The following is a 25,278-nucleotide window of genomic DNA, read 5'->3' as shown; positions in this document are numbered from 1 at the left end:
CCCTACAAGGTGAGGCACAACTTAAAAACGTCTTTTCATCGCCTGCCTTATCTCTTTCACACTGCTGTTGGCAGCAAGAAAGAGAAAGAAAAACTATGAGAGGGAGCATTATAATTTTATTATAAGGACAGAGGGGGTAAAGTAGAGCACAAGTGATAAGAATCTGGAGATTAGGATGGTGCAGAACAATAAATTATGCAAAGTGTTTGAAAACACATACAGCTATAATTAAGTGCCATTTGATTTTAAATGAGGTGACAGCAAGGATTTATTTATCTCCTTAACCCCTAAAACTGCCATTAGCATGGTAGAAAATGAACTGTTTGAACTGGTAGAAGAACAAGGCCTTGACTTGATACACAATAACAGAGCACCCACAACCAAAAGCTCTCTCTCACACACACACACACACACACACACACACACACACACACACACACACACACACAAAGGTGAGATCAATGTCTGCATGAACTAATCAGTTCATTGCAGGCCCAGCAAAACCACAGGAGCTCATTGCTAATAATGTCATTATGAATGGAGCCTGAACACTGCTGCATTTACAGTATGACCTCATTTTCGCACCAACTGGTGTTAGTTGGGGGCCCTAATTTCACCAAACTGTGCAACTATTTACAGGAATTGGTATTGCTAGTGTCAGAATGTAGTATTTAATCAAACAAAACAAAAACAAAGGACTTCACAAACAAGCCCTTTCTCTTCTCATGTTTTACAAGTCTGGATGAAGTCCAAAAATCTATGGCAGTTAAGTTGATGTGATGTGTCGGTTCTCACTTCCTCAGTCCCTCATGGAGACGTTTTTAATAACTTTTTTTATGGAACTGCAATGATGACTATGTCACCCTGGTTTCTCTTGTCTGATGTAGTGTACTGTTTAAACCTCATTATCATTAACCTGATGAAACATTATGTTTACTCACAATCATTTCATGTCCCAAAAGCACAACTGTTGTCGCATGTTGTGTCATAGTTGTGACATTTTGTGTTGTCTTTAGAATTAGCTTGTGACATTAGCCTCAATGTGGTGTCAGATTGTGTGACAGAGTTCCAGTAACTTCCCTTTTATTCCAACATAACAGTTTGTTCTTCAGCTCGATCTCTAACCATGAAATCAACCGTGCTAGTAACTTACCCAACTAAGCCCCTACATAATCCATAAAAAAGTTGAAAATACCGAAATATGAAATGTATTCATAGTGGCTATGGAAATGATGTATAGTTGGGTTTGAATAGAAGTTTTGCCAGATCAATGTCTAAGAGCGAGGCCTTTGTCTGAGAGCACGTTGCAGTTTCTCAACCCTCAGCGCTCCTTAGTAGATTTCACAGTTTATATTATGCACAAATGACAAAGAGAAAGTACTGAATAAGTAATAGGCTATTTCCTGGTAGCACATTGAGGTGAAATCACAATGAACATCTTTTTTTCCCCTCTGTATTCTGTTCAGTGGGGAGATTTCATGAGTGAATGCTTGTTCTCAGTGTTTGTGCATGTGTGTGTGAGGAGGGCAAAATCTAAAGCTACTGACTGTTTATCTGCGTTGGCTTTGTTCATTAATTCATGGATGATGTTTTATGCATTTGGTGACAAAGTTTAAAGGAGTAGACCCAAATGCAGACACAAGACACCGAAAGAAATGGCATATTATGGGAGGCATTGATGATTATTCTCTAAAGTGAGAAGTTGGGGGGCCTGCAGATCATCTGGTGGCAGAGGAGGTTGGACTGGTGCGTTGAAGGATTGCAGAGAAATGCTGCTGAAAGCAACAAGTAATTGTGTAATTGTGAGGCTGCGGACTGCAGAGGAAGGCAGAAGGTGGAAGAGAAAATGTCTCTTTGTGGTTAGCTGGTGGACCAAGGCTGGATAACGCTTCCAGGTCAAAACAAAACTCTCAGATTATTCAGAAACAAATCACGGTCAAATTCTCACGGGCAACTTGATGAACTGATGAGCCTTAACTAGACTGGAATCATTATAAGGAGCTGAGGAGTAATCAGGGGAACTGCAGTGATTAAGGAAACCCATAAAGATTCTGGAGCTGGCATGTTGTGCAGAGAACAGTCCCTAATATTTGGTGCATTCTGTACAGGACCTATTAGGGTTTGTGTTGAGGCTTTGTGTATGACATTATGTTTGTAGTAACAATAGGTGTATGTACATTTATTTGTGTGTGTGTGTGTGTGTGTGTGTGTGTGTGTGTGTGTGTGTGTGTGTGTGTGTGTGTGTGTGTGTGTGTGTGTGTGTGTGTATTTATCTGTCTTCCTTCCTTCCTTCTTCTTTTTTTTCTTCTTTCGTCTGCTTGCGACTTATTTATTCCTCTCCCTCCGTCTCTGTCCCCTTAGCCTTTTTTCTCTTTGGCTCATGGGGGAAGACAGATTGCCTCTGCTGAGATTTTTGATCCCAGAGACCTGCAAGCACAATGGTGCCGTTAACAGGTACCTGCCTACCTGCCTGTTCGGCTGAATGACTGACTTACTGACTGTCCAACTAACTTAGCCTCCCCTTGTTACTGCAGTAACATACAAGAGCAAGGTGACCATGAGGTATATGGGGTAGATCGAATAGGCTGTTATGCTTAGATACACATGCATTTGTTTTCAATGATATCATTTTAGTCCTGTCAGAATTGCAATATAACGCATTGATGGTGATCAGATGAGCTAAAAAAGCTTTTAGATTTATTTATTTATTTTGAGTTGCTTTTTGCTTTCTTTTTGGAAATAATTGTTGTGTGCCCCGTATGTGTTGGGAGTTTGAGAGGCGGTGTCACACAGTCGTCAGGTATACACAAAACACAGCTGAAAGATGCCAAGGTGGTTGGCTTCCTTAACGAAGGGCCTTGCTGTAATGATTTACTGTATAGCTCAAGTGGGAGAGGTCACACACATACACGTACATGTACACATACACACGCACGCACACACACACACACACACACACACACACACACAGGCGCACACACACATGCTCGCATTTCTCTGAATCACAACCTCCTCTTGGGTGCTGTTTCAGTGAAAGGTGCCAGCCTGCTCAGCCAAGCTCCTAACAAGAGCCAAACAGTCGGGAGACTGGAGAGAAAGAAAATACAGGTGAGATGAGGTGGAGGATAGGGGGTTGAGGAGGGGAGATAAGAGGAGCAGAGAGCTGTCAACCTCCTGGGACATGAGCAGAACTCAGTGTCTGTGGAGCAGTCAGCTACTGCGCTGCACTGACCAGCAGACGTTGGCTGTGTAGACTTGGCAGGTGTTTGGTTATTTGCTGTTGTCTGCATGTAATAATACATTCACAAGCAGCAAGGATTCTAAATTGGATCTCACCTTGTCAAACACAAACAAGGCCCCTCACCTTTTTCTCCCCGGAGCAATATTTGATAGATCTTACTCACAGAAGCACAGCGAGCCTATTTGAGGAATGTACCAAACTGTGTCCAATAGACTAGTACTCACAGTCACATTGCAGTGGACAAGCAGCCTAATGATGTCTGAAATACCGGCACAACTGCTATGATATGCTGTGATAATTGCTACCCTCCTGTCCGCAGTACAAATAAATGTGGAATCGGTGGGCAAACACATTAATATGGAAATGTCTACATTAATTTGGAGCATGGTCTAAATTATTCAATAATTAAGCCACTGCAAATTTACACAAACTTTCCCTCTGGATCACTGGAGAGAATAGCGAGGAGCTCGAAACAACCATGCAGAGGGATTTGAAGGCACAACTTTCAATTTTGGTGGATGTACTTTTACATGTAATATCATGGCCATAGATATTTTACTTTGCAACCTCAGCTATTCTACCGTTCGCTTATATCAGCTAATACTGGCATTAGCCCACAATGAGCGTAAACTGCAGATGCCAAAATACAGTTGTGAATACTGAAATTGAAGCTGACTAATTAAATATATTCAATTTAAATAACTTATATCAAAAGATTCAGAAAAAAAACTCTTTCTCCCACAAGTGTTTAGCACACCGAACAATGAGTGCAATACTCAAATGACATTAGTCGAATCTACAGGATACTGAGATATTAGTATATATAATTCAAGAAAGCACAGATGTTACCTTTTAGAGTGTAACTTTTAACTTGAGATGTATAATAATATATCTACAGTCTTTTCACTCTCTCTCAGCATCCCTCAGTGTTGGGATGCCTCAGCATTAGGGCATGTGTGTGTGTGTGTGTGTGTGTGTGTGTGTGTGTGTGTGTGTGTGTGTGTGTGGTGTATTTGAGGAAAAGGCCCTTTGTGTCGTCTGATGTGCTGGTCTTATCATTGCTTGGATTTGGAGTTTAAAACCGCAGTGTGTTTGAAGTTGTGTGTTTGTGTGTCCCTCTGTGCATGCACATGGGTGTATGTGCATGACTCTGATCCTGGGTGTGTTTGTGTCTGCGCCAAACCACGTACAAACGTGTCAACTTGTGTAACTGTGGATGTCTTTTCAAAGGGCCTTCACAAATCTGTCCGCGGCCCTTTGATCAGGCGTTCTATGACTCGCCTGCTCTCGACGGCCCTCAAGAAGGGAGGGTGCGTGCTGGGTGAGAGACGAGGCTGGTTGGACATGGATGAGACTGTGGATTTGATTCATACAGTCACATGCACGCACAAACATATAAGCATCAGCACACACACATTTCAAAATGTGGTGATAGGCTTGCTGAAGTAGTGGAGTTTCATTCAAATGTGATGCAATAAGACTCTGTCCTATTGGACAATGCAGGTTTTTGTGCATGCGTGGGTTACTGTTTTTTTTGGATGTATCAAGCCAAAATATCCTCAAAGATTAGAAAGTTTTTCAAAGAATCAATATCTGTAAAGAGCTGGTTTTGAGATGAGTTAGAAAAATGTATGGTTGCAAAGTTAATTTTGTCATGCTCTCAAGTATTGTAATACACCATTGTGTGTGTGTATTTGTGTATGTCTATATTGACCACAGCAGCAAAGCCACTGGTTCATGTTTACTTTGAAATAGATTTGCTTTGATATTACATATGTTTTTGTCCACTGCTGATTTAGTGTGTGTCTCTTGTAGCTTTTGAGCGGACATCAGTTTGGATTGAAATGGATCTCAGGTAAGGTCTAATACTGAGTGGCATCAGCGCACGGCCATGCTGTAGACCTGACACTGAATTGATCTGACAATAGAATGGATCAGTGTAGCGGCTAGTCAGTCAGAAGGTAGAGCATAATCCCCTCTGTCAAGTCTCTGTCTCGTCAATATTCAAATCCAGACGGCTGTCCAATGGCTGTCAGTTACAATCTCCCTCTGGCTCATGGCCTAGTGTAGGCACATATCTAAATTGAATTGGATGTTTGCTTCTCAATGGAAATTGAGTAGAAGAGATGACCCCCTTGCCCTGTATTGTGAACTTGTCAGTTACCCCAACTGAACTAGATTCTAATGTATAATATCCACTTCCGACTAACAGCTAATCTATGTTATTTCCTTTTTCTCGATTTCCCTACATGGCTTCACCTTTTTCTTTGAATTTGTCATATAACTGCTATGTGGCCCCCTCCACTCACCATGATTGGTGATGATTGGTATCCTAAATTGAGACTTGGGACAACTAAACCCCAGAATGCTTTTTGTCACCTCTTCGAAGGGCTCTGTGCTCTCTCCTGTAATGATTTATTCCCATGCACTCTACATTAATTGCGATAGTATGGACTTAACATGGCGACACACGGTCATCCACTGACCTCGCCTCTACTCATCACCTTTAAACACCGAACCTCAAACTCTGATCAGCAAGAAGCAGCTGCTTAAACTTTAAAAACTTGTGATCGAATTGAACTGGTCAATGTGAGTGTCTCAGCTAGTGGGACTCTCTTGTCAGTTGCAAACCTGTTTTGTGAATTGCTGAGAAGGGTTTATTTTTAACAAAGGATCTTGTCTAATTCATCGTTCTCTATAATCCCAGGTTCTAACCCCAAATGAGATGGTTGCCGACAAGACAACCAATCAAAATGATGTCCGGTAACTAAAATTACCCTGACTCCAAAGGTCTAAAGCGTAAAGTGGTTCTCACAAGGGTGAAAATTATAGAGGACATTTAACCATAGTCTCTCTCTCCCTCACTCTCTTGTTCAGTCCCTCTCTTCCTGTTACTGTGACACATGTCGCCCTGGCATGCATGGAAAGGCCTGACCTTTGGAAAGTTTAGCACTTTAAATATTTAGGCTTGGGTTATGATGGATCCTCCAGGCCCTGCGGCAATGTGCGAAGCCTCTGATTAGGGCTGCTGTCAGAGTCATTTAGCCGAGTGTCTGGCTGCCGGTGGCGCTCTCTGTTTGACAGGCGAGCCTTTTAAACAAACAGCGGTCCCAGTGGCAGAGCAGGCAGGGCACCCAGTGCAGCACAAACACCCAACACTCTGAGAGAAACCACTCAGCCCACTGACAGCTGCAGAGGAAACCACTGGCCACGGTCTCTCATGATCTCTCAGGCACTTTGTCTTTCTGCTCACTCACTTTCTTTCACGTAGTCTATACTTGTACCTCTGTCTGTTTTTTTCTGTCCTCTTTCTTTTGTTCCATGTCAATATTTTCATCATCAGAATTTAAATCTCCTCTTTGTTATTTTCTGTCTCTGGAAGCTGCTAGAGTCAAACATCAAAGTTTCATCTGTGGTGCTTTTTGAGTAAGATATAGTAAGTAACTCGATTGTCGGATGATCTCTGAGCAGGGCTTATGCTCTTAATTTGTCAAACATCACTACTCATTATCATCTGAAAATCAGGATAGATGATCTCTTTCTTGTGCCTGCATTGTCCCATGATTAGGACAGCTTACATTGATGTTCACGTTGAAATACATCTGAGCCAGCCTTTTCATCTCACTCTGAGACAATCTCCCGTGGCATCAATCCTGTAAATATACGAGTCTTAATATGTGTGTCCTATTCTGTATTCAGAGGAAGAGCCTAGTCAGCAGCTCCAGTATTAATGCATGAGAAATGAGCAGAGCCCATAAGAATTAAAGGGTAAGACTCCCCTTATTAAGATGTAAATTCTGGGGTAAAACTTGCCAAAATGAGGATACAGTGACGTTATTGTCAACTTTAGCCTACTTATGCATTTCTAAGAGGCATTGTTGTGTTAAAGTTGTTGAAATTAGATACACACAGCAAAGTACCTTCTGTATTTTACAGCTCATTTTCAGCACGAGATCAACCAATCTCAAAGGATATGCAATCTATACTTTACGGAACAATTTACACTTTTGGCAACATTATCCAGTGACAGTATACATGGCAACTATCGTGGTAATTCAATCTCTGTCTGTGTCTGCTCCTTCTTCTTTTTCTCCCTCTCTACCTCTTTCTCATTTCAAATTTGCACTTAACACCTTCCTGGGGAAAGGCTTCTCATTCATCAACGGTGTTTGTCCCGGTGACAAGCAGGGCGCCTCCTGCATATCAATATCAGCTAAGACAATGCTGAGCCTGTAACCTTCAGCTAAATGTCATTCTGCTTAATCCTATTTGAAAATTAAACATTGAAAAACCTTTAGCGTACCTTCCTGTCTTCCTTCCTCTCTCGCTCCCTCCTTTATTGGCCGCCGTTCCTAAAGCTGCCGGCTCTCCCTCACTCCCTTCCTGCTCTTGTTTTGCACACTGTGTGACATTTGTATTGTTTTGCTTGTGTGCGTGTTTGTATCCAATAATGGTTATTTAGTAGAACTCATTTTAATTTTATGTCACTGAAAAAATAATATAGGGGCAATTTGTCTGCCCCTAGTAGTCATCAGCAGTCATCAAAGGCAGGCTTAACTACTTCTCCTTTGTACTGTCTTTTTTGAGACAGACCACTCACTCTGTGATGGATGTGAAGAAAGAGATCCAGACTGACGCAAAAATTACCCAGAACAACGAAGAAACTAGTGACCAAAGTTGTATGCGAAGGGAGAAACCTTTTTGTCAAATCTGTAAATCTGCATATTTTCATCTGCATATTTACATAAACAGATCCTCCCCTTACAGACAGTAATTACTACACTGACAGTGGTTGGGAGGCAGAGAAAGAAGATGTCTGATTTGTCCAGATACACACTGTGACAGAGGCTGAAACTTCATCAAAGTGCTCTACATTGAGAGGCCCGCTTCTTAGTATGCATTAAACACATGCGTGATATACTTTGTGTTTTACCCCCTTTTCCACCTCACACACACACACACACGCACACACACACACACACACACACACACACACACACACACACACACACACACACACACACACACACACACACACACACACACACTCAGAGCTATATGGTTCATGTTTGAAGATACAGTCAGAAATCGGAGGGGAGAAAGGGTGGGATAAACGCAGACGCCAAGATTGCAATGAAAATGCAATCATTTGCAGTCGGACAGTCAGATATAATTCTCCTGGAAGGAGTGTAATGCGGCAGCTCAAAGACAGCCTTCAGCCAGCTCTCCATATGGATTTGATTGACCACAGTCACTCGTAAAGAGATTCCATTGAAATACTCAGAGTGAATTACAATGTGACTACCCTTGATGTCTTCATATTGAAGCCCTCTATTCACTTTTGAGCTTGAAGAATTAAAACATGTGATGGAGATACATACTGTAGATGCAGTAAAACGAGACAAAGAAGTAACAAGATTTGAGGAGGATTTCCTCCATGATAAAAATAAGTAACCTGGACATGGTTGGTTCAACCGTTCAACAGTGTGGCATGACTTATAGCCACAGTAAGCAGGTGAGTGACAGAAAGGGGAAAAACACATAACTACTTGTATTTTATTTAACTTTTTTTGTTTTAATGTTCTTTAAGTCTGAAACATCCTGTGAGATTGTAAATGTGTGTTTGCATGACTGCAAAACTGTACGTTTGATAGTGTATTACATCAGCATTGACTGCTGTGATACTGACCCACACAGCATGAAAGAAGAAAGCAGAGAAGTGTGACACACAATTGGAGGAGAGATCCAGGCACACAATCTTCATACACCAACACAACTTGTAGGAGACACATTTAACTAATGTTTCTGGGTATTAAAAACAGCTTACATTCTGTCTCACTTTGTTTTCCAGGTGGGAGATGCAGGAGGATGCAGAGCTGGAAGATGCAGAGAAATGCATGGTAGAGGAACTTCAGAAAGCTTATTTTGTTTGCTGCTGCAGCCTGGGATCACAGGACCCTCCCAAAGCTGATGAGACACTGGCAGAGCAGACCCAAGGGGAAACTCAACAGTCTGATAAAAGAGCTGCCCAATAACAGTCCACACAGTTGGAATTTGTATCATGTTGTAAATGTTTTTCTTGTAATACTCACTTGCAGCTCTCAAGGTAGTAGAATAATAGTGTGTGCGTGTGTGTGCGCACACATTTGTGGGTGTAATTGGGTCCGTGCATGCACTGTGTGCAGCAGGTTTGCATATATGTGTGCATGAAAACATGAGTGAGAGAGCGGACAAGAAACTGTGGAACAATAAAAAGAGTGAGGGAGACATTCCCTCCCCCTTTATACACGTCTCAGACAAACTCGCTGTGCTTTTTCTATGCTGCATCAGACGCATTTCATCTTTTTGGAGCACAGCTCCAGAAATCAGTTCTGGGAAATGGAGAAACTGGATTTGTTTGCCTGGGACAAGATGGGACTGTGTGATCATTGCCGGTAGTTGAAGTTTTTTTTGAGACAGTGAGTGTAAAGACGTTGGTGTCAGCATACTTTCTCCTGGTTCCTGAAAGCAAACATCAAGTCTTACAGTTGGAAAGCAAGATGATGTATGTTTTGATTACAGTGTGTCCCAAAAAGCTGCCCTGCTATGTAATATCAGTCTGTATTTTGTGCAAACTGAGAAAACATTTATTTTATGTGTAATACGAGTGAGTCTATTTTTTCCAAGTTTCAAGTCCATATTTTGTTATTAATGAGATGGGAAGTTTTAAAATTAAAGATGAAAATAAAAAACAATTCTTACTTCACCATTGAACATGCTTCTTCTGTTTGTCAATTTGTGTGATCTCTGTGCAGTCAATAATGTATGATGATTTATGAGATTAGCATTACCCTTTTTAAAACATACATCAGATGTTCTTTTGGGTTATATTTAATGCTCAAATCATTTTAGTTATTTTTGGTTTGAACAAGGCAAAAAGGTTCTTTTTTCACCAAATATAAAATAATTTCAGCTCACAAAGGCTGCACACCCTGAGCAATTCCTTTGAGAGCAGGAAAACATTTCCTGCTTCAGAGAGAGATGTTCCTTTCCTTAACTAGATTTATAATGCAAATGGTGCTCGAATGCAATCGCCAAACCACTTAGAGAATACAAAAGACAACAAAATGTCCAACAACTAAACTCTGCTTGTGGCTCTGATCAAAGGCTAAAATGAAAAAGGCGTTTTAAATTTATCATATTTGACATAACAATAAAACTGTTTTATTTTGGTGTTGCAGAAGAAAAAAAATTGGCTAACCAAACTGCTTTCTGTGGAAAAAAATGCTTTGATATCTTTCTTTCCACCTCCTAAGTGCCTGTGTTACCGGGGTTAGCATTTGCATTTCCACTGGGTGATAGGTTCAGAAGACAACTGTCAGAAATTCTGACAGTATAATTCACAACGAATCATTACCCAAAATTATTTATCACAAAGAATACATTGAATAATATTATACAGTATTCAATTGGGGATTATCAAACCTACATACACATTTTAGAGTCCCAGAGCTCATCATGACATATTTATGCAGGATAAACAGTCACGGCATTTTGACTCCTCAGATTTTCATTTCAATTGTAAAAAGTGTATTAATGCACTCACAGCAGAAACATGTTGGTTTTATTTGTATGTTCATCAATTGAGTACACCAAGCTTTGTGTCAGCATGTGGTCAGCCAACACGGTACCATTACAGGAAGTCAAACCTTCTGCTGCAATTCCCTGGTTTCACTTTATTTCATGTCCAATATTCCATATTATTTGTCTGTCAAGTTAGAACAAGTCATAATGCACCTGTCCCCAAATTTCAAATCAAGAATTACACTACTTTTCCAAATATATTAATACATGGGCAGCCACAACACACAGTCATTGCCACTAAATGCAACAATACATTGGAGCACAGATATAGAAATAATTAATTTTGAGTACATTCTATAAAACTAAGAATCAATGCGTGCTCTCATACATAGTAGTTTGAAAACGTCTACCATGAAATTACATTCATTATTTAAAAAGCACATCAAGTCATACTAACCTTTAAGATGGCCTAAAATGTGAATTCATGTTTTCTCTTCTGTGAGCCAACCAAGATTGTTCTGCTTTATGTTTGAGATGGATATCAATTATCTGAAAAATGCATGTGAATGGAGTAGTTCCTGGTTTTGTGAGATTTTTTGTTTGTTTAAGTCTGAAAAGTCTGACAAAATTGAGGAGATGAATGTGGGCTCAAGTCCTCATTCATGCTCTCGGTGCTGCATTGAGTATTAATCAAGTGAAAAGCATCTCCTTTATCTTGTCAAACACAGTGGATATCAATGCCACAATATGTCATCTCTGGTTCTTATTTGGGTCTCCCGTTGGAGCATTTCCAGGGCTCTGCTCGAGGAAACAGGGTAGCTCAGCTCCCCTGAGAAACAGTTCCAACTTCCAGAGGCTGTCCAGAAGTAGGGCATGCAGCTTTAGTTTAACCAGGAGGCTATTTCTGTAAGTAAAAAAAAAAACATGACATAAAGTACAGTCGCAGGCACATGATACAGGTGGTCAGAGTGGTGAAGGTGGTTTTTGGTAAGTCACCTGTGGCACAGGATGAGTGAGTCTGGCAGGTCTAATTTCAACCATGAAACCAACCAAATCCTTTTTCTTTCCTTTTAAAGTAACATGCTCTGATCCACTTCCCTCTGACAGTTTTGTAAGAACCGTCCTGAACAGAGCAACCAGCTTCTCCCGAGAGGAAACTGAATCCTTATGCCAGAGGTGGAGAAACCGTCCTCCTGTCAGCCTGATCTAATCCCTCTTCTCTTTTATTGTGATGTTTAAACAAATAATGTTGAATATTTCCCCTATTTTAAGGATTTCCATCAAGGCCTTCTTCCTCTTTAGTAATCACTCAATAATCTAAACAATTATCTGGGGTGGAGGAAGTATTTAGAGCCTTTATAAAGCCAAAGATAAAAGCACAACATCTCAAGTCTTGCATTCAAAATCGTATAAATCTATTAAAGGAAAATGATCAGCAATACTTCACGTTATTGAAACACGCAACTCTATGTTCAAGTGATTACATATTGTTAATTATTGATTACCTTTCATTACTCTTAAAAAACTCTGAAACATTGGCAATTTCCCAATTACAGTATTGATTGTTCGACATGGACATGGCTGGAATGAGGAAAAAGCATTTAGCTTCCTACCTCTCATGCACAAGCTCTTGTTTAGTATGGATTTGTGTATAGCAGTAGTGGGTCAACTTGGATTGTATGCATGTGACTCTTTAGCTACTTATCATATCTTTTGTATTAATTGTATTTTTTAATATACAAGAAAATATATAAGTAAATAATCCAAAAAAGGATAGCAAGTAGTAAAATAAATGCTACCTACTACGAACATTTGAACAACTTTACATGGGGTAGTGTGATCTAAAACAGTTAATTATATTTAATAAGATAATAATGTGTACACTATTTATTTAGAAAATGCTGTGAGGTTAGCTGTGAAATAAATGTAGTAAACTTAAAGCTACAAGTACAAAGTGGCATTAAATAGAAAGAAAACAAAAACTAATGCACCCGTATCATTAAGGTTGTCTTTATGTATGTACTTAGTTACATTCCACCATTAAAAAGTATGTAGTACACAAAGCTGGGTGGTAGAAATCTCAACACAGGAGAAAACAGCTGTATAAACTTGGGCAGCTGCTGTGCTACTGTCTCTTTAAATATCCCTTCCAGTCCGTTGCCCCGGTAACCCGGAAGCTTCACGTTCTCCACGCTCTCCACAGCTCAGAGTCCTTCCTGTTTTAGAAATTTCCAGGAAGCAGCAGCAACTGGACATTCGAGTATACTGATGGTGCGTGAGTCGAACAAAAAGCATGCGTGCATGCATCTACTGTAAACAGCTGCTCCTCTCAGAATTGCGTGTCGTTCGACTGAAACTATTGTGAAATAAAAGCCCGAGTGTCTTACTGTAGCGTTGCCCGCTCTCAGTGGCTCCAAGTAGAGCGACTGCTCCCTTTCCAGGAGTTGTTTGTAACAGTACGAAACATTAAACAGATGTTGACTGTGGTGGAGAGACTGACAGAGCAGCCCGAGGTAGCTACGCGTGTGTTAATGAGTGTCTTCTACTGCCCGTGGCGGGGTTTTAAAGCAAGAATAACTTTGCTATGTTTGCATAATTAATTCCGTTTGCTAACGGTTACATGTTTCATCGCAGTAATGTTGACAAATAGTTGTTGGCGCGGTGTGTTGTTGCTGTGTGAATGATCCTTGCTCCGTTTAATTCAGTAAGGTATCAGCCTGTGCACGAGGGTAGGATCGTTTGGCTCACTGCCACCTCACAGGCACAGCGAGCTTTGAGGAAATGTCCTGTTTATTCTGTGATGAATTAAGAAAGATTCATTCTTTTACAGATACAGACGTCTAAGAGTATAATATAACACAGTACATGTCCTCCAGCGGGAGAATTTGTAGTTGTTATGTTTCTCATTTTCAATTCCTACATGTGATAGGATGCATCTGAGTGATCTTTGGGAGGGGAAGACCCATGTTCTCTCATCTGTGTACTGCCCTACCTGAGCTGTACATATTGTGGATCACGATGGCCCAGATAGTTGGCCAGGAGGACAGAGAGAAAACTACTGCACTCAAAGGTAAATGTGAAATGGCACTATTCTCAAAGAGAATCACACGTTTTTAAAGGACATGAAACAAGATTAGGATTACTTTGATACTTTTTTTTTGTTTAACTTGGAGCTTTATTATTTCTTAGCTGACACTTACATCGTCTGTATCAAGAACACAAATGTGTTTCTAAATTTAAACAGACTCTCCTAGAAATGCCTGCTGCTTTGACCAGTTATGTTTTTATCACGTCTGAATTCACAATTGAAGAGTCGACAGTGGTCTTCTAACACGGATGCTATCCAGCGTACCTGTTCCCAAAAACGTTCCTACAGTCTCTAAAACAACAGAAAAGAAGGGGCAGTTCCTGTGAGGTTACACAATACTAAAGTGTAATGACAGATGGCATGATGAAAATGTGAAATCCAAAAATAATGTGCCCAAGTCACATATATAAATTGAATAAATGTGGCAAAAACACACTTGTCTCACATTGCTATAAAGGAATGTGCCTCTTAAGTTGGTTTGTACTGAATGCCTTTAAAATGCATGCGGCCTATCTCACTTGAAATGGAGTTTTAAATTATTCTGTCCCATGACCTGAAAGCGTTACTTACCAATTCATATTTGGCTGGCCCCAAGAGTAGATCAAATGAGATGAGAAATGTTACACTTAACCTTGAGGCAAACATATTTAATGCGGATCAGTTTGTGTGATTCCCCTCTCTCCCGATTTTCCTTGGTTCAGTGATATAATTTGCTGAAAATTGTTCGACATTTTTGAATTGGTAATTATTTGCTGAGAATATTCATCTTTTCCACATCCTATGCCCCTTGAGGATGATGAAAAGTTTAAATGTTTAAGGGAGCGAGTAGGGGGGACTGCTGTTGCTTCATAACTTAGGCAGACATTATCAAATTCTAATGTAGGGGATGTTGCAAGATATTCTCAGGTTATGATGTTGTGATTGAGATAATGGCATGACATTTTGACTTTGACATTCTTTGAAGGAAAGCAGCTATTGTCACTCATTTTTGCTCACCTTTGATCTTATCTTTTCTCTTTCTCCTCAGATTTGCTGTCGAGAATAGACTTAGATGAACTGATGAAGAAAGATGAACCTCCTTTCACTTTCCCCAGAACACTGGAGGAGTTTGAATATGCCTTCAATGAATGTAAGTGCATATTTTAGGCTTCAAGACACGCAAAGCCTTCTTCTTTAACAAGAATATCCTACCAAATCCCATATATTCTAAGTGAATAAAACAACACTGCTGACTGTTCAAGTATAATACTTGGGCTCAGGTGAATATAGAAATGGGTTTGTTCTAAATACATACCATGTATTGGCAGTGGTTCCCAATCCTTTAGGGTTGTGACCCCTTAAAACCCTTTGTCACAGTTTGAATATGTCCACCAAAAAATTATTTTCCTTCTTGAAACGTCTTTCATTGTTTCATTTGAATAGTTATTAAGTGGCCTTGAGTAAAAAAAAAATCCTGTATTTGAAAAAAAGGCAAAGATTGAATGAGTAGCAGAACAATGTTTGTTCCTTCCTTTCCTCCCCTTTAATCATCTTGTGACCCACTCAGATTAAACTTGTGACCACTGGATGGGTCCCAACCCCGAGGTTGAGAAACTCTGGCCTACAGAGTTAGTTGCTTGATTTAGTTAGTTCACTTGATTCATGTTAAAGCTGCTGTGAAGTTGACATAACAACAACATTAACATAATCCCTTATTAGACTAAGACAGTTTTAACATAAACTGTCTGTGTGTAATTACAGTTCTGCTCAGTGTAATGGCCCTGTTTTTGAATTAATGCCCCAAAACTATCACTTGGGAATTTTGGGTGTAACGTGTGTCAATTATTAGTGACAGGAAAGAGCAGAGCTGGACCCAGAGTGGTGTAGGTTCAGGTGATATAAAAGTCTCGTTAGAACTCACTTTAATCAAACCAGGTGGAGAGAAGGAGAAAGAGTTGGAAAGGGGGTGGCGGTTTTGACTGTTAGTATTCCCCTGTAGCCCGTCTCTCTCTCTCTCTCTCTCTCTCTCTCTCCCTTCCTCTCTCTCTCTCTCTTTCTCTTTCCCTCTCTCCTCACCCCCTCTGTTCTCTGTCAGTGTCTCTGCTGGCTGTCTGGCTGGCTGAGTGGGGGACATGTTGTGTACTCTACGGCCCGTCAGTAACCTACTCAGCCTTGCCCTCCGCCTGAAGGAGCATTTGCATAACCTCGCTGTGCCTAAGAACAGACACACGGAGACTTACCCCCCAAACCCACCCTCAAGTCGCAGCTCAGTCTCCCATGGAGGAATGAACACATTCAGAGACTCTCCATCTCTTCTCCCTCACCCTCCTGTCTATCCTGTTCTCCTTTTTCTCCCTCCGTCTGTATCTCTCTATTTCTGCCCATGCCCCGCTCAAAATGCCCAACCGAAACACAGCATGCCCACACACACACACACACACACACACACACACACACACACACACACACACACACACACACACACACACACACACACACACACACACACACACACACATCTGTATGTCTTGTCAATTTCCATTCAGGCCTGTTTTGGAAGCTCTGGCTTGAAGGCATTTCTATAGCTACACCCAGGCTACAAGACAGGTGGAACAAAAATGTTAATTTGACCATGTAATGATGTGAATACAGACGAGGCTGTGTACAATAGTTTGCAGGTATCTTAATCACTGAAGATGATGGCTTCATCTCGCTAGCCCTCCAGTTTTCCATTACTGGAAATCCAAGGTTATGTACACCTAATTAAGCGGCCAAATTGAGAACAGAATGCTAATTATGACAGAAAAGAGGAGAAAAGTTGAGAAAACGTTATTCCTCTGAGAGGATGTGTTGGGGGAGGCAATGGAGCTGATCACCCCCCCAGCTCACATCCACACACACTTCATCTCTCCCTCCCTCATACACACACACACACACACACACACACGCACACGCACACGCACACACACACACACGCCTTTCTTACAGTGGGATTTCATTATAGCTCGTCTCTTCCTTCTCTTAGGCAGTGGTGTTTAGATCCTCACCCCTCCATGAATGCATAATTGATTTTCTTCAAGGTACTTTTTGTGCACACTGGTTTATCCTAACTTTTCACTGCTGCTCTACCTCTCAGGTACTCGTCTGCTTTTGAATGCCACATGATGACAAACGTAGTACCAGGATTACACGTTGACTAACGTCTAACTATGAAAGCAAGTTCTGTAATGCACAGTGTGTTAGCAATGTGAGATTTATCACATTGATAGAGGGTTGAAAATGGTGGCAATTTAGAAGGAGATGAAAAAAATGCTTATGCATTATTTTATCTTGGAAAGATATTATATTTATTTATATCTGAGAGGGGTTTCTTCACATTGAGTAATAATTCAGAAAGTATGAGAGCCCCCTGGCTATTTGGGTTAAGTATGTGTTATTTTCAGTGGTTTAGCTCTTAAAAATTCTGCAGTCATAAAGGTCAAAATTTAATTTAACACTGTTTAGTGTTTTATTGTGTTGTAGTGTCAACCGCAGGATCGATGGCCTCATTGCTAAGGTATAAAGCTAGTGGTTCCACAGCCACACAAGGGTAATTGTTTATTAAGAAAAAAGTAGCATCATTTATGAACAGCATCCTCCTGTCTTATGACTGTTTTATATACAATAAAACCTGGAGTTGTTGAAAACTCTTCTGCTTCCGCTGTATTATAATAATTCACTTAAACATTGTCCCAATATGCTTTTGTTTATTCTCAGTCAATTCTTTTGTGTTGTATTGGCGGCATTGCTCTCTTGCAACAATTTACAAGCATATGTTTAAGCCTAGTGATACTAACTGTTTGACCACACCTGGTCCTCCTGGCTGGAGCTGCTTGTGTGTGTGTGTGTGTGTGTGTGTGTGTGTGTGTGTGTGTGTGTGTGTGTGTGTGTGTGTGTGCGTGCGTGTGCGTGTGCGTGTGTGTAAGAGCGTGTGTGTGTAAGAGCTGTGCTGGTTAGGGTGATTGGCTGATGCCCAGACAGCATTCTCAAAGGAATTGCAAGGAGCAGTTGTTGTTGTGGCTAATGCATGCCAGGCCACCTTTCTCTCACTCACAAAAACACCCTGAGAACCTTTTTCACACCTCCTTTAGTCTTTGCTCTTGGATATTTCAGGTGGAAAAGACAAGGACAGACCTGTGGCTTCAAGCCAAAGTGAGCTAGGAAGGAAAAGGAGAAAGAGACTGACACAGTTAAAGAGGAAGGGGAGAGGCTTTTAGACGGATGAAAAGAGGGAGAGAGGAAAAGACCATTTTTGCCATACCAGCTGTCCAGTGTTGGCCTGCCAGACTATCCAGAAGGCCGATGAAGTCGTGACTGGAAGAACGTTGCTTCATCCACCGGCCATATACCTGCCAGATGGGGTGGTTGAGGAAGGGAGGGTAAGGAAGTGAAAGGACCACTAGATGAAAATAGAGAGAGAAAAAAAGAGTAAAAGGTCAAGCCTAATTTGCTTAATTTGACAGAAAAAGGTGTCCAGGTCAGGAGTAGCGATCCATCCACTATTCGCACGCACACATATATAGGTATCCGTTATCAGTACAGATGTGTTTTACCAGCTTTCATTCTATCTTTCTCCCACAGATGGCCAGCTCAGACATATAAAAACAGGAGAGCCCTTTGTATTCAATGCCAGAGAGGATCTCCACCGCTGGAACCAGAAACGCTATGAAGCTCTTGGAGAGGTAACATTTATGTTTTGTTTTTTTTAAAGCTTCCTTCAGGCCATTCATGTTTCACTGGGTCTATTAAGATTTTTTGTAAAATGGTATTTAAAGATGTGAAAATGTTTTTTAAGTAGTTGTGGAGCAGACAGACATGGCCCAGTACCTGTTATCACACATGGAACCTGCGACATGGTTTAATTATATTGGTGTAAAGCAGAGTGTATGTGGCAATCATGTTTGCTCACAAATTCTCCCAGATTTGTAAAAAAAAGAATTTGGGTCAAGTGAGTTAAATGGAATTATATTCACTATTGTTGATATCTTGGCAATTTAAAAATGGTGGGTTTGTGCAGGATGTCCTGTGTCAAGTTCCATTACAAACTGTATGAAGGCAATGTGTCTTTATTTTTAACACCTTAAATGTAGATAGATGTAGATAAACAACCTGCCTCTGATGCACACAGCACTAGAGGCCTGTCTATATTGCTCTGATGGATGCTTTCAGGCCTGACAAAGCATGTGCAGAAGAAAATCCACAACTGTCTTCACAGTTTTCCATGATTGTGCAACATGCGGATGCCAACACACATTATAGACTTTACAGTTACTAATGCAGGCAGGACTGGTGTGAATGGGACATGACAGCATGGACAGACACTTTTGAATGTTTATGCCACGGTCTTAAAATCCTGTCGATACATTTTTGCCACAGTTCCTTGATGCTCTTATGAAGTTTTGTGGTCGTCTGCATACATCCAAACATACACCATCCTAAAGTTCACCTCTAATTCCCTCCCACAGCACCACCACATGCAACATGCATCAAGATAATGAGACAAATGTTCTTTTGTAATCAGTTTTTTAATTTGCATCCCCTGCTATGTTGCTTTTAATTGTGTGTGTGTTCTTTGAAGTTCAAAGCAAAGTGATAGACCCGTTTGTGGGATTACCTGGGCGTTTTTATTATTTCTAATGCAGGTATACAGGAGCTCCTTTGAGAGCCAGCCTTCTGTGAAGGCTTTTTTCCCCTCTTTTCTTTTGCTTGCTCAGGCACTATCCAGCATCTAAAAAGGATGTAGAAACAAACATTTGGTAGCCTGCAAGAAGAAGCCCTGAAAGAACACACAGACATTTAAACTAGCTGAACTCAGGAATCAGAGGGGGGCCGAACATTTGGAGAAAATAAATAATCATCAAGCAGGTTGTATGCAAATTTTCTTCATCTCGTGATCAAAAAAATGACAGAAGAATCTTCTTTAGAGAAGAAAAAAGGAAAATGTGTCAATCAGTGTTGATACAAGCTTGTTTAATGAGAACGGATACTGTGTGAGTTGTGCTGCAGGAGATTAACTGGTTGAGAAGAAAGGAGCACTACCTGAATAAGCAGTATTATCTGTCTGTTGTTTTTAGGCCACAGATGATTCAAGAAAATGAATATTGTACCTCTCATACAGCTTTGCAAGTACAAATGCATTGTTTTTTTGCTGGTATGAAATATTCTCCATTATAAATAGACACAGCCACTGAATTATATGCCTTTGGTTGTTAAAGTGGGTTATGCTGCTTAGTCAGTATTCATGTTTATGAGTGTGTGTCACACAGGCATACCGACATGCTTATTTCTGTGTCCGTCTGGCCAACACGTTTAGATGTATTTGTGTTTGAATTTCTCCCTCTATGCCATTTGTTGTCTTTCTAGTCTCCTTGTATCATCCCTCTCCTTCATATTTGCATCAAGCAGGATGAGAGAGTTTATCAGATATCATGAGGGTCAGGACAATTCTCAACTCACTCTCTTTTTCTCTTTCTCTCTCTGTTTTATTTATATATATATATATAAATAAGAGAGAGAGAGAATACAAATAATAAATAGATATAACGTAAGAATGTAGAATAAGCCCCAATGCAGACAGGCCTGTTATGTGCCAACATCACTTCACAAGCACACCCAAATGCTCTCTATCAACCTGCCACCTGAGACGGTCTGAGAACTAGCGACAATTCAGCCTGAGACCTCTGTAAGATGGCACAAGGACGTGGGCTCATGTGTTGGTCCCCGGCAGTGTGAATAAAGTGGTATCATCATTGCCCCATAATGTTCAATTACATTCCTTTCTCTGCCTTCCTTCCTTCAGTACTCTGGAGGACTGATGGCGGCTTCCGGCTTTGCTACAGTGCATGAACCTTTCTCACTGGCTCTCCACTTTTTCTCAAAATGCTAACACTTTTGAGGAGGTTTCCTTTTTTCTATCTAAGTCATTCGTCGGCTGATTTATGTCATTATCTACTTTGAACGGTCTTCTGCTACCCACATCGCTAACGTGACCCAAACAGAACTGAAGTGCACAGAAGTGTCATAAATTGTGTCAGAAGACTGCAGAAACAAGGATATTCACACTGGAGAAGTCTTGTGAAGTCACGACACTCTGCTAATGTCTTCTGTTGGGGAGTTCGCTCATCAGAACTCAACTCGACAAGATGTGAATGGACAGCTATCTCTCAATAACACCATAATCTTCCTAACACTCACCAAAATTAAGCCAGTGGATTTGTGTCCTGTGAATGGAATTTCAACCTGCTCGGTATAATCTAGGTGTAAAACCTAAAGATGTAATGGGTGGGTATAAACACAGACCAGAGTCACCCCTTACATTACAACTGGAAAACAGGATCGAACCATTTATATTTCTGCATTAGACAGAAGTGGAGATGACTGCTGCTTATTTTGAACATAGGAGTACTACAAAGAGGGCCAACCGACAGAAATAGGAATCCAATTCTTATGTAGCGCAAAGGGGTAAAACTCATCTAAAGAGACAATCCTTGTTGTGGTAGATGCTGCTAACATTAGCCTTAAGACAATGAATACACTGCATTGAATGAATCATGTTATTCTTCTATGTGGGGGCCAATGCTATTTAGAGAGAGCAATCAAAAGTGTAAAAGCAGAAACAAATCCCTGTATTTTTATTAATTAAGCAATGCCAACTGTTAATAGACAGATCGACGAGTTCAGCAGACTCATAGGACTCAACACATGGCTCAGCAAATTCTGCGCTTTGAAAGGGATCAACTGTATTCATAACTTCAATCTGTTCTGGGGATGTAGTCATCCTTTAGGGCAGCTGGTCTCCACCCAAGCAGATCTGGAGTTGTGATGGCCCATTTTGAGTTCAGCCTATGACACCCATCGCCAGGCATTAGATGATAGGCTGCAGCCTAGGCGCCACAAAGACAAAACGTCACAGCCTCAATATCAGCGTGTTTAAACCAGCTCATGGACCAGTCCCCTAATTCCTCCTCCCCTCTCTCTACCCAACCCCACCACTTTTGGAATTCATTGATAAAAATGGAAGCGCTAGTTAATGCTGGCATTAAATTAAACATTCGAAAACATTCTTCCTTTATAACGCTGCTTGGCGACAAGGCGTCTACAAAAGAGGGAGTTGTAGTAGGGAAGGAGTGCACTTACACCGATCTATCGCAAGATATGGGTCTCAGGCCTCTGACTCCATCCAGAACGTATACCCTTTTGGGGGTATTATTCGACAATTCTCGCATCTAGCAGCTGACCATGTGATATGCGTGATACATCTTGCTCTCTGTAAGTTTCAGCTAATGGCTAAACACGACAACAACTCCTTTCAAGACGGATAAATGAATAACTTAAATCATTGTTAGATTTATTAGTTTGATAAAGTCTTTAGAAACACTATTGTTCCCTGCTGCATGCCCCTGAAAAAGATGCGATCGGCACCGGAGTGACAGAACGACCGTTAAATGGAGTGTCAAGTTGGATATTCTAAAAAAGTAACTTATTAGAGTATTTCAGTGTCACATACAACACAGACTGCAATTATTGTTTTTGGACCTAGATTAAAATCCTGTGCACAGCTACAGCCGCTAACGTCATACACTACAAACCAAGCCTGAAATGTTGGTGTCATGGGCTCAGACCAACATTTTAACATCCACATTTAAAAAAACAAGCCTTACATTACTCAACTTATGAACATATCAAGACTTAAAAAGCTTATGTCTTGGCAGGATATAGAGAAACTGTATCTACACTAGACTATGTAATGTTGCATTTACAAGTCTCGAAAAAATGATTCAAAATGCTGCAGCTAGAGTCCACACTATGACCGGGAGAGTGGATCATAACGTTCCATTTCTCAGGGATGCCAAAGGATTGACTTTACAATTCAACTGTTGGTTCATAAAGCAAGGAATTGTTTTGGGCCTAAATATAATAAACATTTCTGAACTTTTTTTCAAATGCATGTTTAAATCTAAACATGGTGAAGCAGCATTCAGTTTTAATGCACCATATATCTGGAAAAAAAACTCCTCAAAAAGTCTCCTCCAACTCTGTTCTTTTAATCGAGTTTTTCCACTGCATTTTATACAATCAAATTTGGGACTATTAACTCACTGAACTGCAGTGGAATTTGTTATTCTAGTATTTACTGCCTTGTTCTATTTCATCTTGTGATAATATTTTATTTTACTTTGTTTGAATCCTTTTAAGTTCTATTTATCCTGTTCTTTTATATTGTCTTTTTACATTGACTTGTGGTTCTTTAATATATTGTCTTTTATGCCTTATGTATAGCACTTTGAATCGTTGAAAGTTACTTATCACATCTGCCTTTCCTCTGTCCATCTCTCCTTCCTTTCTTCCTCTCAGTGTCTTTATATCCTCTCGGTCCTGTCTTGTTTTGTGTGTCTGTGTACATGTGTGAGAGGGCTTTGGGGGTGGAGGCTGTATTGTCAGACACATCACAGCACCAGATGTCCAATTTGCACTTCAGCCTCGTCTGAATGGATGGTCTGATACAGAGAGGGAGAACGAGGATGTTGGTGTGATGGCCTCCAAGAAAGAAAAGAAAGAGATTAGAACACAATTTGAGTTGAACACAAGAATAATATATCTTTTTTTATCGATAAAAAACAATTCTAAAATAGTGCTATTTCCGAGAAGTGTCCCTGGTCAACTTTGTTTAGGTACCATGGACTATATGTCTGTACATATAAGTAGAGGGAAAATGTGTGCATGGGCATGTGTGCTGCAGTTCAACGTCTGAGAAAAAGCTTTTAAGTTGGACTGCAGCCTAATTTGTAGGCCAGTTCTATTAGTAATGCAATAAAATTCATTAACAAACTTGAATCAGTAAAATTGATCAAATTGAGATTGGATGATGTAATGTGCACAAAAGAAAAATATAACCCATACAAACCATTTCCATGTCATTGCCACCAGAGCAAGACAGAAGAAATTGAGAGGACGGGGTATGTGTTAAATATTGAACTGACAGAATGACTGTGATGGTGTACATACATACGTTTGATTGCATAAATCAACCGAAACACCAAGGCAGGTTGAGGAAAAGGGGGTTGGAAAGATCAATACATTTTTTTAAAAAATCACATAAATGCAGCTGTTGAATTTACTGTTGGAATACAGTGTACAGATGTTTTTCTTTTACCCAGAGTCAGCTCGGTCGCCTTTTTATGTCTATGTAGTCTATCTATGTAATCTGAAGGTATGGCAATAGCATACAAAATGTATGGCAATAGCATACAAAAGGGCATCTATATTTGTCTCTGGATAAGTAGGACAAATCCAAAGTTCAACTGCAGAGTTTAAGCACCGACTTAGAGGATCTTATTCTCTAGTATTACTACTTACCCCAGTTTGTAAATTGTAAGACAGATTTGTCTAATATATTCTATATTGTGTTCTTTTCAATTCTGTTTTGTCATATTCATCCTCAAACACGGCCTGAAGAAGCCAGAGACTGTTGGTGTAGTGACATGTTCCATCCTTGGCTCTGACTGTTATCTTAATGGCCGTATTACAGCTGTACAGCCCACTATCTGCGCAGTGTTGCTCAGTGCAGCGGGGTCACCTCAGCCTGTGTAGGTGTCAGTTGTAGTCTAATTCCTGTGATTCGGTGATGAATCTCTCTGATAGAAGACAAGCATAGGGTCTGGCCCAGATGGAGCTCTATTAAGCTGTTAATAAATGAGGATTCTGCTCTGCTCTGCCTGCATCTGTGGAATGGAAGACACACACACACACACACACACACACACACACACACACACACACACACACACACAATATTATAATGAAGTAAAGCTAGCCAGATGGCTGAATTAGAAAGCCGTCTCTCTCTCCTTTTCTCTCTGTCTCTTCGTCTCTTTCTCTGTCTCTCTTTCTCTCTCTTTTTCTGTGTCTTGCACTCTCTGCTGTCTCTCTGTTATCTTTTTTTTCTCTGTCTGTTTCCACATTATGGATGCTGGGGTTGTCATAGTAGTGACCAGCTGGCCAACGTTTAAGGCCCTGCTGAAGTGCCCTTGAGCAAAATACTGAGGAGAATGGCAAAATAGTTTTCATTTTCTTTCTTTCTTTCTTATATTATAGTGTTATACCTCTACCATGTGCATAAATTAGAATATCATCTGCATTTATTTGGATGCTTGACTCAGGACAAACAATATCTGCAGTAAAATATGTGGGATGTAATACAGATCACAGAGGAAGACCTGTGATGAGTCTGTGTGAAGCGAGCTTCCAGCACCATCTATTACACTGAAATCATTCATTCATTCATATTGCTGCGATGTCTTTGTGTTACAGCAGATTTAGCCTTTAGATTATTCCATCAGACGTTGTGTTTATGTTTTTCCACAGGAAG

General features: G+C 40.5%; 2 protein-coding genes across 2 annotated transcripts in view; both read left to right on the top strand.

Moving 5' to 3' along the window:
- kiaa0825 (KIAA0825 ortholog) overlaps positions 1-9,276 on the top strand; it is a gene marked incomplete at both ends in the record, with an annotated part of 100,591 nt that extends 91,315 nt beyond the window's left edge. Inside the window, one exon of the mRNA XM_079222720.1 lies at positions 9,093-9,276. Coding sequence (XP_079078846.1) covers positions 9,093-9,276 — 184 coding nt within the window. The remainder of the gene's footprint in view (positions 1-9,092) is intronic.
- A 5,660-nt stretch (positions 9,277-14,936) lies between these two features.
- The window catches only part of arb2a (ARB2 cotranscriptional regulator A), a gene marked incomplete at its 3' end in the record, with an annotated part of 140,088 nt that continues 129,746 nt past the window's right edge, over positions 14,937-25,278 (top strand). The window contains exons 1-2 of the mRNA XM_079221938.1: positions 14,937-15,021; positions 18,492-18,592. Coding sequence (XP_079078064.1) covers positions 14,952-15,021; positions 18,492-18,592 — 171 coding nt within the window. The 5' untranslated portion in view covers positions 14,937-14,951. The remainder of the gene's footprint in view (positions 15,022-18,491; positions 18,593-25,278) is intronic.

The sequence above is a fragment of the Taurulus bubalis genome (genome assembly GCF_910589615.1).
Source record: "Taurulus bubalis genome assembly, chromosome: 8".
NCBI lineage: Eukaryota > Metazoa > Chordata > Actinopteri > Perciformes > Cottidae > Taurulus > Taurulus bubalis.
Note: the sequence above shows the minus strand (reverse complement) of the source record. Positions and strands in the feature narration are given on the sequence as shown.